General features: G+C 39.7%; 1 protein-coding gene across 1 annotated transcript in view; it reads right to left on the reverse strand.

Moving 5' to 3' along the window:
- tmod4 (tropomodulin 4 (muscle)) overlaps nt 1-17,060 on the reverse strand; it is a 106,296-nt gene that overhangs the window by 42,033 nt on the left and 47,203 nt on the right. Inside the window, exons 2-3 of the mRNA XM_051923660.1 lie at nt 15,258-15,450; nt 12,053-12,209 (exon numbers count right to left, since the gene is read on the reverse strand). Of these exons, the coding sequence (XP_051779620.1) occupies nt 12,053-12,209; nt 15,258-15,374 (274 nt within the window). The 5' untranslated portion in view covers nt 15,375-15,450. The remainder of the gene's footprint in view (nt 1-12,052; nt 12,210-15,257; nt 15,451-17,060) is intronic.

Genomic DNA, 17,060 nt, shown 5'->3' on the forward strand with positions numbered 1-17,060 from the left:
GGACTCTTGCTGCATGTAATCACACAGGCTAAGTCCAGCTTTACTTAATCTGTTAGTGTTCTGCCAGGTTGCCTACCATACATTAAAGATTTGGGTTTTTTTTTCCACAAATTAAACCAACTTCATATGCAAAGAAATGGTTATTTTGTTAAGCAATGGAGCTATGAGAGACCAACCAACCTTGTAAAGAACCATAATGTACCATTGAAGAACCATTACTTATAGTAGTGTATATGGCAATTGTATTTACCCACAGCAGCACTATAATGGTTCTAGAAATGGCAGAGGGCTTCATATCCCAGCCAAAATGTGAGTTACGACATTACCTAGTCATCAAGCTAAGCCCCCATCCAAAATATCAACTAGAACATTCCCAGGACAGAAAAACATCACAGCAGATGACTGAGGAAATACTTAATATTAAAACAGTTCTCCTGGACACTAGGTAGCAGAAGCTAATTTGTGCTATGAAAAGTGCAGAATCCAGCAGGAATGGTAGAGTGTTGTAGTTCAAAGAAGGTAATCCTGTTGGCAGAGCAACCTGAGGCTCATCCAACAAAATGGCCTCAATACTTTGATAGCCTTCAGGCTAACCCAGAAGTGCTTCAGGATTATGTCAGTATGACAACCGAAAAAACTTCTGGGTCAGTGTTTAAAAGGGACCCCTAGCCCATGCCCAGGTGAGTCTGGAGTTGAGAGTGAACTAATGACTACAGCTCACCTGGCAAGGAGCATGTGAAGGATGGAGGAGGAAGAAGGAGAAAGTAGGAAGGAGCTTCATTATGAATTTACTTATATTGAGCTGTAATGTAGTTGCCTCACTGGTGTCCGGAAGTGTTTATTTTGTTGTTTAGTCCTGGAGAGAGTATCATCTGCTGTTATACCCTTTCCTCAGAATTTGTTTTTGAATCAATACTAAACCTTCTGGCCTAATGCACCACTCTGAATGTCTATCTAATCAGCTTATCATAAGGAGATAGCAGATTTTTGTTTTCAGTTAAATAAAATTAAGTTCTGTGAACCACCCATTCTTATATCAAGGTGCCAGAAAGGGGTGACATTTTGCATGCTAGTCAAACATATACTGTAAGAATTTCACTCTGTATATGTGACCATACTGCTACTGCCTTCAATACATGTTTATCTAGAAGACTAGGAGGACAGAAGCAGCTTTGAATGAGGGGCAATGCAGGATGGGGGTTGATTTGTTTCGAACAAAGTCTTGTAAAAGTCTTGACTTATTTGTATGGAATGTTATTTGATTTTAATAAAATCAATAAAATAAAAAAATGAATGGGGGGGGGGGGGGCAATGCAGGATAGACTGTTTACTATAATTAGAGTGAAAAAAATTGATTACAAGTTGCACAACAAGAAAGAAATTTCAGTTATTTTTGTCAGCCTTGCACCAGTTAGCGCACATGTGTGATTTGCATTATACTCGCCTGTTCTATTTATGGAATCTCTGAGCATTCCACACAACAGTTTGGCACACGTTTTGCATTGACATATGCACAAGTATGGATATACTGTATAAGCTTTCAGTTAAAACACACATGTCATAAATATTGAAAAACAGTCTTTGGACAGTAATATACTGAGGTTTCATATGGATAGACTCAAGACTTAATGACCTGGGTGTATCTAACAGAGCATGCTAAAGAATTTAATTTTGTCAGTCATTTTCTAAGCTGCTTTGCCCTGAATAGAATTACACTATGGGGATGGGCGGCAGGCCTGTAGGGGTTATGTGCTGGAGCCTATCCCAGCTAGCATAGGGAAAAGGCAGGAAGAGACCTAGGAAAGAGTGCCAGTCCGTCACAAGGCAAATGCACACACATAACAACACATTCACATAACACTCAGCACAACCACACACTACTGCCAAATTAGGATCGCCAATTCACTTAACATGCACTCTTTGGACTGTGGGAGGAAATTGGAGCACCAAGAAGAAACCATCGCAGACTATGGAAGAACATGCAAACTCCACAGAGGCAGAGGACCCGGGATGCAAATCCTGGTGTCCTTTCTGCAGGTCAGCAGCACTACCACTGTGCCACCCATTTAATTTTGTTCCCAGTGTAAATTGGTATGGACAGCAAGTGAAACTGACATGGAACATTCAGTATTCTTAAATAGTGTTGTAATAGTGGTCATAAAAAAGAAAGAAAGAATCTGTTTTAATTCACTGTTAAAGTAAAAGTGCATTGTTTATACAGGCAACTCATTTTCACAGGTAAAGATATAAAATAAGAGCTTCAGCAATATGCAATGCAGAGCATTCAAATGAATATCGGTGGCATTTCAATTACGAATATTTTTATGCATTACTTATTTTAGATATTATTTTTTAGATATTATATAGAAGTAAATGCTTTCCTTTTGATTATTTATGGTTGTTTCTTTAAAAAAAAACATAGTAATTTAAGGATCAACAGAAGGAGAGAAAAGTACTTTTATTCCCTAAAATTTTGTTTGGTAATTTTTTACATTTTAGGTGTGGTTAAAGATTGTGTTCAATATAACCAACAACTGTTTATAGAGATTACAAACTTTGAAAGTGTTTTTGGGCTCAGTTGAATAACAAGGAAAGCAAAATATAATGAATTGGTGTGATGTAAATGAACCAAACACTACCTCAGTGTCACTCAAATACACTAAAAGAGAGTCATACTTCAGTGAATTGGTACAGCTGACAAAACTGCTACTTAGAGATCACTTAGAATCTGCTGGGCAATGTATGATATGAGACTGTGTCATGCATGCTCACCTGAGAAACACCTTGCCAGGCTCTAAAAAGGCTCCACTTTGGGACAAGAGGCGGCGCTGGCACTAACCATTTCTTCAATCTCCACTGCAGTTCTGAGAGGACCTCCTCGCCTCGCCCTCAATGCCAGGAGAACACCCCATCCCTTCCACCCAGGAAGCCATATAAAAACAGGCAGTCTACCGATGGAGGTATTCAATCTGAACCTGAACTTTAATGAAGACACAGCTCACGCTGAAACCAAACACTTTGGGCTATTAACACCCCATTGACCTGAGTGCCCATGAGCACTGATTTTTTTTTTTTTTGATTCTCTGATTAAAAAGGGTTGCCCAGTTGGCACCCCAACATTTCTTTGGCATCCCTGGTCTCTTTAATCACAATGGATTATATAAAAATAAATAAAGCAACTATAACAATACAAGCACCAAAAAGCAAATACAGCAGTAAAAGATAAATTCTCCATTTATAGTTGGATTTTTGCTCTTATGATAATGTATCAGGTACTAGAAATGAGTAATTAAGAAAGCCACTGCATAATCAAAATACCAAAAACCTTACTTCTCTTTTTCCATTGCAGGTTCACAGAAAGCTGGGTGCCACCTAGTTAGTATTGGGTATAAAGCACAAATGAATGCTGCTCTCTGGTACCTCACAGGGCACATTCACATATAGCATAAATCATAAATGCTGCATAAATACCTACTTCTGTTTCCTCCCACACCTAAAAATGTGCATATTAGAGTATTTGGCTCAATAAACATTTCCTCCCACACTCCAAAAATATGTTTGAGTGTTTTTAGAGATTCATAATTAAATGTAAATAATAATAATAATACAGTATGTGTATTATTACTGTGCCAATACAGAGTCACCACATACAATAACATGGAAACAGAGGTAATACAGGGAAAAAAAAGCAGGATCACAGGTGGAGAATGTGCACTCTTCACAGACGATACCTAACCCAAGAATGAAAAATAGATTGTTGGCACTGTGAGTCACCATTACTAACCACTGCACCTTTCCACTTATAATAGCAAACTACCGTAAATACTTTGAGAGGCACAATATACATTTACTGCATGTGGCAAAATATTGTGACGTCCCGTCGAATAACACACTCAGGAGCCGCTTGTCCGGGGAAGTCTTCCAAAAATGCCGACTGGCTTTTTATTCAATCAGCCGCGATATAAACGGTGCCCTACAGCCGCCCGTTGTCTGGGTCACGGGGACACCTCCAAAATAACAAAGACTAATCACCTTCGTCCTATCTACCTCTCTTACTCTCCAAACAGTTACTTCCCTTCCGTACACCTTATACTGTTCTTCTCACTTTCTCCAGCCTCCAACTCCAACTTCCGGCCACCCACCACTTTTTATCACGCCCCATTAATTAATTAACCCAGATCCCTGTCACTCATCTCTCTCTCTAGGGAGGTGCCCCAAGCCCTTACAAACAGGGTTCCCTCAAGACTCCACCCCAACACTGCTTCCCTTCCCTATAGCCCATGCAATGGCAAGACACGTCACACTGCCCCCTCCTCAGCTCCTCGTCCCCGAGGAAGCACATAATCATGCAGATGTCTTGGCAGCTGTCTTCGCCGGCGTGGGCGTCTGTTAGTGGAGTCAGGCCGGGCAAGTGGTATAACGTCTGAGCCAAGATTTGTGGAAGGTGTTGTGGCAGTCATGGGTGCAGGTTGTGAAGGAGCACAACCTCTGTAACTGGCCAGACGGTCCTGATGCAAAAACACTCTCCTGCCCGGAGGTGGTAACTGGACCCAGTAAACAACCTCCCCCACCCGTTCCAATACTTGACAGGGTCCCACCCAAGGACTGTCCAGCTTTGGAGAGCGTCCCTTCTGTCTTTTTGGCCCATACACCCAAACTTGATCACCTGCTTGAAAAGGCTGCCCCCGAACCCTAATGTCATAGTGGCGCTTCTGTTTCTCTGCTGCTACTCTTATCCGGCCCCTTGCAAAGTTATGTGCCACCTCCAATCGATCCTGTAACTTGCGAGCATAGTCAGGGCCTGGCGGTTCAGCTGGGGTGTCAGGGGGAACACCATATACAAGTGCAGACGGTGTTCGCAGCTCCCGTCCTAGCATTAATAAAGCAGGGGTGCATCCAGAGGATTCCTGCACAGCAGATCGGCAGGCCATCAGAACCAGAGCCAGCTGTTGGTCCCAGTCCTTTTGATCCTTAGAGGTGGTAAGAGCCAGCTGTGTGGTCAGAGTCTGGATAAACCGCTCGGCTAGCCCATCACTCTGGGGGTGTAGAGGGGTGGTTCGGGTTTTCTGGATGCCAAGTCTCTCACATACTTTTTGAAAGACCTGGCTTTCAAAGTTTCTCCCTTGGTCTGAATGCAGTTCGACAGGCATCCCGAACCGACTAAAGAATCCTGTAATTAGAGCTTCAGCAACAGTCTCAGCTTCTTGATTAGGTAGTGCATAGGCCTCGGGCCACTTGGTAAAATAGTCCATTGCGACTAAAACAAACCGATTCCCCATAGCTGAGCAGGGAAATGGCCCAAGAATGTCAATTGCCACCCGTTCCATTGGAGCCCCTACCTGATACTGTTGTAGTGGGGCAGTAGACCTTCCTTGGGGTCCTTTCCTGGCTGTGCATAAATCACACCTGCGGCAGTAGTCCTCTACATCGCGCCTGCACTGTCCCCAATAAAACGCCTGCCTCACCCGCCTTAAGGTCTTGGTGACTCCAAAATGACCAACTCCAAGCGTTCCATGCATGTTCCTCAGGATCTCTTCACGCAGCTGTCGTGGTACAACGATCTGCCACCTCCCTTCTCCAGTTGCAGGGTCCCTCCATTGTCGCTTCAATACCCCCTCTTCCACAACCAAGCTGTCCCACTGGGACCAAAGACCCTTAACTGCAGGTGATTCAAGTGCCACTTCCTCCCAGCAGGGACGATGCTGTTCCTCTTTCCACTGGAGAACCTTCTTGACCTCAGGATCATATTCCTGACTAACTCGCCATTCTTGGGTACAACCTGGCACTGAAAGAGCTTGGCACTGAACCTTATCAAGATCCTCACAGCTTTGATCTTGACGCTTCGCAGAGCTGTTAAAATTAGTTGCATTAAAGAAAGAAATTACAAAGCATTTCTCTTCAAAAAAGTTAAGGCATCTTGTGGTAAATTAAACAGCATGCCCTAGGAATACTTAGAACTATTTGCTCAGGAGTGTAAGAAATATTGGAAATTAACTTTGCTTTCAGTGCACGCAAGGCCTGTTAAGAGTCCAGACTTAACAAGACATTTAGGCAATACGTTGTGTGATTCTGTTTTGTAAAGCAAGTGTGCTTCAGTTAAGTCTAATGGCCAGAAAAAAACACCTTACCGAGAAAGGTCAGTAAAATAAAGTATGAACCTAATTACCTAATTACTTACTACCATTGCCAAGGGAAAAAAAATTATTTGATTGATTAACATCCATCAGTTGATTCTTCTCCCTAACACTATTCATACATGAATCTTGAGTACTTAATATGGTACCCATCTCAAACTGGTATAAGATGTATTGTTAAACAAAAAAGAATCCAAAATGAACTTTCCTGGTTATTCCACTAAAACCTTTGTAGAACAGGGATACAGGTATTCAACCCTCAAGCTAAGCATGTGAGTGAGGCTAGCCAAAAATGTCAGCTTTGCTGGTGACTTACCCTGCTTGGTCAGGCTCAGCCAAAAGTAAGTAAAAGATCAATGCAGATTATACTTTGGCAATGGAAATTAGCTCAGATGTGGAACAATACCTTAGATGTGGAACATTTCGTGACATCCAGATAGATAGATAGATAGATAGATAGATAGATAGATAGATAGATAGATAGATAGATAGATAGATAGATAGATAGATAGATAGATAGATAGATAGATAGATACTTTATTAATCCCAAGGGGAAATTCACATTCTCCAGCAGCAGCATACTGATACAAAAAAAACAATATTAAATTAAAGATTGATAATAATGCAGGTAAAAACAGACAATAACTTTTTATAATGTTAACATTTACCCCCCCCCGGGTGGAATTGAAGAGTCACATAGTTTTGGGGAGGAACGATCTTCTCAGTCTGTCAGTGGAGCAGGACAGTGACAGCAGTCTGTCGCTGAAGCTGCTCTTCTGTCTGGAGATGACACTGTTTAGTGGATGCAGTGGATTCTCCATAATTGATAGGAGCCTGCTGAGCGCCCGTCGCTCTGCCACAGATGTTAAACTGTCCAGCTCCATGCCAACAATAGAGCCTGCCTTCCTCACCAGTTTGTCCAGGCGTGAGGCGTCTTTCTTCTGAATGCTGCCTCCCCAGCACACCACCGCGTAGAAGAGGGCGCTCGCCACAACCGTCTGATAGAACATTTGCAGCATCTTATTGCAGATGTTGAAGGATGCCAGCCTTCTAAGGAAGTATAACCGGCTCTGTCCTTTCCTACACAGAGCATCAGTATTGGCAGACCAGTCTAATTTATCATCCAGCTGCACTCCCAGGTATTTTATCCAGGGAAGATGCTGGAATTGAGGAGGTTGAAAAAGGTTAACTAGATACAGTCTGACTCATCTCAGTGCACAGCACTGTCTCTTAAAACAGCTGTCTTGACCTGGTGTAGATTCTCATACCAGAACTGTCCTATAAATTTTGAGGGATTCTTATAGTACAAGTCCTTGTTGGATACCAGTTGTGTGTAGCTGGATTTTGAATGATGATAGTTACAGAGAGGAAAGCTTGGCATGTTGCTTATACCTAAAATCTTTCTAATACATTCAGTCTTCTTATAAATGGTTGGTAGGGTATTCAGATAGATTTACATGTACTTATTTGGCTTACACCTTTACCCAAGATGACTTATAACATTTATGATACAATTGGTTACATTTCTTTTGGTTTTCTAATTGGAGTACAAGCAGGTCAAGTGACTTGCTCATGGTCACAAAGTGTCAGTAGTGGGATATGAACCCACAACCTTAGAGTTTGAGGTCCAAACCCTTAACCACTACACAGGTGGCTTTACATTCACTGGGAGATTTCACATATTGAAAGATGGATTCACCTACTTCTGTGACTTTCGAAGGAGTGTCTCTGATTGGTCTAAGTAGTACTGATGAATAACTATTGCGCATAGGTGTCATTCATGTATTGTGCATAACACACTCTATTCCAACACAAGGTTACTCATATGTGTACAGAGCATTTCTGTCCATAATAGCGTTCGTCACTTGATCTGAAGCTATACGTTTCTGACACTCCATTGAAGGTGCTGAGCTGTCAGCTGATCAGGTCTTGGTGGTCAGTTGACTCAGATGGTCAGGGTAACAGTCGGACAAACTTGGGATACCCACATAGGTGCTGAAACTTTACTGGGGATGCCTAGTGGGTGCTTCAGCCTGAGCTACTCCTGCATCTGAGGGCAGGAATGAGGCATTTAGTCTAAAAGGATCCTGGTTCAACACCTGAATAGTGAAGGCACTTGCAAGAAGCTGCAGCTGAAAGTGTTGGGGCCAGATGAGACTGTCCATGAAAGAACATGTGAAGTTGATGAACAGGTCCTCAGTGGTAGAACATTAACAAAGTACTAAGAGATATGTGAATTGTAGAAAATGCAGGAGTCATTAACCAGGTAGGCAGAGGTGACTTCTTACTTTAAAGGGGCAAAACAATATGTACTCAGGGTGTACATTAACTATACTTTGGCATTTTGGGGAAGCTAACACCAGACCATCTCAAAGAAGGGTAAGGAGGGGTGGTAGTTGTGAGGATGGGATCAAATAAAATAAGGTATGGTGCCATGGTGTTAGGCAGATCTACTGTAAAAAAGAAACTGACATTTCTTGAAGCATATTAATATTAATGTCAACATTGTTAGTATACACTCCTTTCACTTTGTCTCATGGTTATTTGTTGCTTTTTATGATATGTTGTCACAGACATTGTACATTTTTTTCTTTAACAGTTTATGTCTATGGCTACTTACTTTATGTTCTCTTCATTTAAATACACTCCCTTTTCAGAAAGAAGAAAAACAGATGAGCTCCTTCTATCCATGGGTGGGGTCAAGGAGACCTCTGGGGACCTAACATATTCTTGCAGGCAGGCTTAGCATGGAGGTCAACAAATCTTAAAATACATTCTACAGAGCTCATGCTAGCAGCATTCACTAGTGTAACATTAACACCCTCAGACATATTGCTCATTTTGGATTGCTTTGCAAAACTAAAAGGCATAAAGAAAGGAGACAAAAATGAATATCATGTGTGGTTTTGTGTTTTATTTGTAAATCAAAAACATTACACTAAGTTTGAATTGTAAGTTTAGTTAATATACCTTTCAATTGAAAATTGTGTGAAAACTGCATATCAGTTTGAGTTAGGGTCATTCCTTCATTGCCTATGCATGGTAGCATAATTGAAACAAAAATGTCTCCTATAATTTACTTACAAAAAGTCAGTATACATTTTAGGTTTATAATAATATTAAATTTTGAAAATTTACCATTTAAATAATAATAGAGACACCCCAAATTTCAACATTTGACTCTTTCAGGGAAGCTTCTGTCTCATTTCAGATAACACCGTATTATGCTCTTTTTTAACAAAAATGAGCCTCAGTCAAAAATACAATTTTTTTTTATAAAGAAATTGCTTTTTAAAAACAATTTCTTTATGATGAAATGAGAGTCACTCCTCAACACAAAATTCAAATGTTGAAAGTCAGTTGGCCTTTATACCTAAATACTCAAAACATAGTACAGAAGTTCTATGTGTTACATTTCCTACTGTTGTGCATGTTGAGTGTTCTCTCAAATTCAGGTGATGGACATTACATAAGGAATATCAAGTGTGACTAAACAAGAGTTACAGAAGTCAGGGTCTGTAATTAGAGATGACATTCAGGATCAATAATCTCCAAGACATTTCACAAGAAGGCTCTTAATTAAAGAAAGGTAATGAAGAACCCTACAATAAAAAAAGATTCCACATCCTTGCTCACAATGTGTTTAAAAAGTATCACCCTGAGTAATATATGATGAAAAGTCTGATAGGGCAATGACACAAAAATGGAAGCTTCTGGCCTGATTGCAAAGCAGTAAGTATAGCACAGATCACACACTGGATGCCAGACATATCATACTGACCCCACAGTAAGGTGTAGTATTGGTAGCATGGTGCTGTAAGGATGATGGGGATGGCAGTCTTGTTCAAATTTACAAAAAGATGAACTGCATGCAAGACAAATAAGATTCAGGTAAAATCCTTATATTTACTTCTTGAACACTGCAGTTAGTTTGTGTTTCAGCTGGATAATAATCCAAAACTGTCAGAGCAATATGCCATGACATAAAATGAAAGATATTATTTCAGTATGGTGTGATGCTCCAGGTGCCCGCAGCCACTGAGTGTTTCCCAGGACATTAATAGTTAAAAACCAGGAAGGAGTTGGGCAGTTGAGGACACAAACAAGTTAATTGTGATGAAAGTGAAAAATGCATATTTATTAATAACAACAAAAGTGTAAAAAAAGCAGCGCAGTTTAAATCTTCAACAAATAATCCATAAAAATAGTACTATGACAATAAAACCAATAAATAAATAAATACATCCAACAAGTTGTTAAAAGCCAGGTATAAAATCATAGTCAGGACTGGTTCCTGCAAATCCACATAGGTCTGCTCAGCTGGACTGAGACACCAGGCAATGCAATTCGTCATACAGCATCTATCCCAGCCACCTTCCATCTGTGCCCATTGGGACAACCTGAGCCTGGCTCTCTCATCCTACCTACTTTGCCAATAACCTATAGGACTCCAGGAGTAGTCAATATCCCTGGCTCTGATCACTTAGCAAAGTTCCATCCTCCCCGGAAGTGTCATTCCTCTTACTCCACCATGGGGCTTCACCGACTGCTTCACCTCCACTCCTCTAAACTGGCCCAAATGCTTGATTCTGCTGTCTTTTTCCCTTTTTCCTTGATTTCTTCTTTGGATATTTTATCTCATTCCCATTTTGATCTACTCAGATCCTTTATATAACCCTGTGAGTGTTGGTCTTGCAATCACTGACCCACGGAACTGCTAAAGAGGGTTAGCTGTGCAAATTGTGCATAATTAATTAAGCCATTTCCCCATTAGTGCTCCTTGGCCACACATCTTTCCTCCATATACCCAGACTCTTGTGTCTGAGCCACACTATTTCAAAATAAATCCCTGTGCCTGCGTTGATTCACACCACGGACCTATGATACACCGTACCACATATGGCCCAGTCTGGGACTTCAATGTAAATCCATCTAACATTTTTTACAAGACCTAAGCATTGCCATCCATCAATTCTCTCCAAACAGCTTAAAACAATGTAAATAAAAAAATTACAGACATGAATGGGCACATTTTTTCATTGCAATGTGCAAAGATAATACAGCCACAAAAAAAAAAAGATTTTTGATTGTAGTAACGCTCAGAAGTGGTTCAAAAGAGAATTGACCCTGAAGGAATATTGTCATCACACAACCACCATCACTAGTTTAACAACTATTTTCTGGATTTACCCTTTTGGTCTGTAGCTCCCAATTCATTTTTCTCTCCTCTCTGTGCTCCTGAGAAATGTTTTGGATTGGACCTATTTTCTCCATGTACAACAGAGTGTTACTCTCAGATTAAACTTTTCAATCTAACTAATACATACTAAATCTGGAATGTGAAAATTATATTTTTTAAAAATATGGTAGGGATATGGAATCACAGGATTCCTTTTACAGTTAATGTGTCTGGACAACCTTAATAAAGTAGTTGGTAAGTTTTAAGAAGTTTTACATTTGTAAATGTTATGGTTTTAAGGGTATTAATCAATTTCACCTGCTTTTTTAGGTCAATAATTAAGTATAACATAGTAAAACTATGTTATTGTGAAGCCTGTGATTGTAGTCCTGGTTTAAACGCCACAACGGACAGTCCATTTTATCATGTTTAAATACTGAAATGTGTAAGTGAGATTTGCTTTTAAAAAGTGTGTTTTTCCCCAGATCCGGGTCTTTACCAGAAGACTGTAGCAATATCTGCATCCTGTTTGTGACAGCCTCGCACAAACAAAACAACCTTATTTTAAAACACTCAAAACTCTACTTGGGGTCCCTATCTGTTTCAGGATGCTACAATAATCACATTACTTGCCATCATTCTGCTAACTTGCTGTCTACCCATCTTTGTACAACAAAAAGTTGCGCTTTGAAATTCATTAGCTACAAAAGTTGAATCATTGGAGGGATGCAGAAGCTACCTTTCTTCTCCCCAGTGAAAGGCACGAGGTCCTCTCGGTCAGCCAGTTCTAAAGCTGATTTTTCCAGGTGCTCCATCAAGGCGTCTCGATTGAAGGGCCCAGTCGGAGTCTTCTTAGTCTGATCTCTCTGACGAAAGCCTGCTGGCAGCATAGCATTCTGGGAAAGAAAACACAATGTATTTAGTACGCATACCCAGATTCCAAACTGTGGCATCTCTGTCCCAAAGTGATTCAAATTAGTTATTTTTTTTTTCCTAAACTGAGGGAGTACGTAAAATAAATATTATTTTAAAATATGCCAGACTGTTGTCAGCAATTAAAGTTAAAAAAAACTCAGCTGACCTGGGGAGTGGAGTTTGAGAATCATTAATAAATACAGTTGGTGGGATGAAACCTGAAAGAGAACAATTTTCAGACTCTTACCCTTCCCACCCATTTTTGCTGATGAAGAGCCCTTCAGATCTGCCTTCTTTTGTGATAATGAGTTCAATTGTTTATCCTTCTTGTGTGGGTAAGAGGAAACCCACTTGTTTTATCAGCTGCGAAACCAGCTATTTGTCATCACTCACAGCATGTGGGAGCTGTGATCCAAGCCTTTCAGCATTAGAGGTATGGCAGCCATAGTCAACAAAGCATTAGTGGGCTCAGTCACTGGTTAAAAAATGGAGGCCCTCAGAAACTTTGAAAATATGTTAAAAACCTATATGTTAGCAAGTGCGTGCAAATTATAAAAATTTAGTCAAAGAAAAACAATATTATCATTATTAGTGGGCAAAATAATAAAACAGTGCTGCTGCTTCACGAATCCAGTGTCCTGGGTTCAAATCCCATGCCTGGTCATCCAAGGTCTTTGTCTGTGTGGCGTTTCTACTTTGTACCTTTGTAAATTTTCCTCTTACATCCCCTAAGATGATGATTTGAACTTGGTGGGTGTGTGAGTGGGTTCTGAGATGGACTGATGTTTAGTCCATGGTGGTTTCCAACTTTGTATCCAGTGCTACTCGAATAGCCTTAGTCCCTGCAATCCTAAATTGCATTTAGTAGGTATGATCCTAAATGGTCCCTACTGTGTGTTTGGTGTGTGGGTGTGTGTGTGCGCTCTGCGGTGGGCTGGTGCCCTGCCCAGGGTTTGTTTCCTGCCTTGCACCCTGTGTTGGCTGGGATTGGCTCCAGCAGACCCCCGTGACCCTGTAGTTAGGATATAGCGGGTTGGATAATGGATGGATGGAAAATGTTATGTTATTAGTGTTAGTTTACTGTAGATTAGGCTGATGTTTTTATTCAAAGTGAATTACAAGACTAATATACATTAAATTGTTTTAATTGGAGCACAGGTCCATTTTAATAATTTAAGCAGTATGTCACAGTGCATTTTAGAGGCAGAAACTGAACCAACAACCTTTGTGAATAAGGTCCTGTGCTTTGGCCACCACACCACACTGTAAGGTACAAGAAAAGGAAATTGCTGTAGCCCCCATTACACCGGTCAACTTTAATACTTCCTTAACAAAAGATATCACTTACAGCATGCTCAAGAGAAAAAAAAAACTATAGCTTTTCTAGAAGTGTCTGGATGATCCCTTGATTATGGAGGGATGAGGGGGATCAGAAACTAACAAAAGTGAAACAAAAAATTCTTTGGATTCTGAGAGCATTTAAACAGAATGTTTCCTTTTTTATTTGGAAGCCTGTTTAGCTCATTATATGCAAGCCAGCATCCACATCATCCACCATACACTTTGTGCAGCCACCTTTATGTCCAACCTTCTGATTATAGGTCACATACATGTGGTCAAGGACCCTCATTGGCATGAGGAAAACAATAACAATTAGGAACTAATGCTTGATTAATTGCTCCATGTTTGATTTACTGTTTAAGGACTAGCATGATTATGGTTAGCACTGCTCATTCCATGGCTGCATTCACTTTTTATTGTAATCTACAATTGTTTGTCACATTGTTCCAGTCAAACAGTCCTTCAGCTCAGGCTGGGGGAAAGCTTTCTGAAAAGTTTACATTTCTATATTTTTGCCTTTGCACTGTCCAAGGTTTTCTCACATTATTGCCTAGGTGTCTGGGATACCTCTGCTCCTCCACTGTGAATATGCTTGTTCACACACAACTAAATGACATCCTATTCTAAGCTTGAATGTGACACCCACAGCCTCTTTCAGGGTTATCTTCTTCTTCTTCATCTCTTCCCACTTCTAAGAGGGGTTGATGTGTTTCATCAACTTTCTTCATAGAGCTTGGTCCTACACCTCCTCCTTGGTCAACAAAATGCAAAAAATGAAAGAAATGTCCAAAACGTTTCCAAACCATGATACCATAAAATGTTGAAATTTTATCTCAAACTTGTATATTTACACATTTTTATTTTATTTTATTATGGACAACTTTACTGATGTATGGATCATTTCCTCTGTTTCCCACTTTATTGAGCATCTTTCAACCCCTGTTTTTCTCAGATTATGTTGCCTGCATTTCTGTCTAACACACTTTTATTTATTTTCTCTTCTCATTAATTTCTCTAAAAGAGGGCTGATTCTTTATATGATCTCAATAATTTGTCACTCAGTGCCAAAGTTTATTTCCAGTACATTTGTACTAGGATGTGCATACAAAATGTCTTCCATTTTTAAACTTAATTATTACTAATGTGACTGTGAATTCCTGGCCACATGACTCTTACTTGTACCTTGTAGTCTTCTAAATAATATGCAGGTGAAAGGCCAGACAAAAAGAAACAATTGTCAGGTACATAAACAATCTTTCATCGCAAGTCACTTTAGTACACTGTATGGGTTTTAAAAACTGAAAAAACTTTATAACTCCAGTTTCATAATTTTGTATCTATCTATTCATTTTCTTTGTCCTCTTTTCTAGTTTGAATCCCCATACTTCCAGCCTGAGGAGCAAAGCTAGATGGTGGCTCATTGCAGCATACAATCAACACCCACCCACCATATTCACATATGCAGTGCCTTTTAATGTAACATTTTAGGATAAGAGAACAGAATGTGCTTAAACCAGCTTAATCAAATTCAGGGATGTTGGAGCCTACCCTGGAATCACTGGCACAAAGAAGAATGTAGGAGTTACAACCATGCAGACACCGTGAGACCATGCAGACTCCAAACAAGCAGACAATCAGTCTGGAGCTGTGAGGCAGAGACACTCTGGCACACCATCACGAGCGTTTACCTCAGGGTCCATCTCCTGCAGTTCATACTCCAGCTGCTCAAGCTCTTCAGCACTGAGTCCCTTGAGAATTGCATCCTCATCGATGTTTCGGTAATCCTTTTTTTCTGTTTTTGACATGGTGTTGGCCTTCTGTCTTCAGATGAAATGCGTGAAATGAGGAGAGGGAGGGGCAAACAAATGGAGGAGAAGGCTCCTGCAAAGAAAAAGTAAAATGTGTAATTCTGTCAAAGAATGTGATTTTCAAAAATGTTGCTGCTTGTCAGACAACACATCAACTGTAGTTTCTGGTAATAAAGCTAGTCTAAAAGATACCCGATATAAAAACTACACAGAAGAAAAAGGGCAGGAAGATACAACTATTAGAACAGCATATACAACATACTACTACATGTATACTATATATGTGCATACACATCAATATAAACAGTATCTAACCTCATTAACTAACAACATTATAGAACTATTCACAATTTAGCAGATCTTTGAATACTTTGAGAATTCTAAGTGTGTGAAACTGAGAACCACTCCTCCAACACCAATCATACTGGCCAAATGAACTGGCAAATGAAGGTAGCAATTAGTAAAAACAAAATAACAAAAAAAGCATAAAAACACTTGATCAATGATGAAATTCTACAGGGAGAGTCAGCATTAGCTGTCATGAAGAAAGTACCATAAAATATAATAATTATAAGTACTTTATTCCTTTCTTAAAAAAATACTTTGAAACATTCACCAGTCAAATTGTGAAGCCCTTTTCAGACCAGGGGGTCTCAACCTTTTTGTCTTGGCATACCAACCCCAGGAATTTAAAATGTTCTGAAGTACAACCATTTATTTCAGCCTTACTTCCACTTACTAAGTAAAATTAAAGGTAATACTTTTTCACCTACCCAAAAATATTGTATTTGGGGGTTTTTCACAAGGTATTACAAATAGTTTATGCGTGAGTAAGTCTTTTAATTTTTCTTATGTACACTTAATGTTTTTTTTTTTGAGAAATTACTTTTTAAAGTATAAACAATATTGTGCTTTGGCAGAAAATAAAAATTAGCCTTAAGACTCCATACTTTAAATTTACAAAAAAGGTAAAGTTCAGTGCTCATATTTATTAGGCACCTCTGTGTAGGAAAATGGTCCCAACTGAATGGAAATTTGGTCCTACTCTTAGAAGCAGAAGTAAAAGCATTTTATCAATTTTCAAAAAAAACTGCTCCTAATTTCACCAGAATTTAGGAGAGCTTGAAAGCTGTCCTAACTCACTAGGAGTTACCAGAAGATCGTATTCAGGCAAAACTTGTCACAAACATCCCAGGAAAGGTGGAATATTTTGGAAATGCCTGACAACAAAGCACTCATAAAAGCATATTGATTTGACAGAGATGGACTAACATTTGTAATAAACCTTGTATGCCATGTGATCACTCAGTCTTTGCAGAGAAGTCAAGTGTGACCAGCTGAAGTAAAAGTGATGGTGACTTTATGTTTTTTTTGGCCATATGAAAACTTCAGCTTTGTAATAGTGATGATTTAAGTATGTTACAACCAACCATTCTTCAAGTTTTTTCACTAAACTTTGAATACCCTTACAACACATGAGGTCACACCCACATATATACAGTTTCCCCACCACTCCACAAAAGATAATGTTAAAGAAAGCTGCATTCATGCAAATTCATGCTGGTTTTCCTGGCGGTGTTGGTGTGATTGATGGCACCCACTTAAAGATCATTGCCTCAACTGTGGATGAGAACACATATTTCAATCGCAAGCACTATCACAGTATCAACACACTGGTGGTCA

This window comes from Erpetoichthys calabaricus, chromosome 2 (genome assembly GCF_900747795.2).
Source record: "Erpetoichthys calabaricus chromosome 2, fErpCal1.3, whole genome shotgun sequence".
Classification (NCBI taxonomy): domain Eukaryota; kingdom Metazoa; phylum Chordata; class Cladistia; order Polypteriformes; family Polypteridae; genus Erpetoichthys; species Erpetoichthys calabaricus.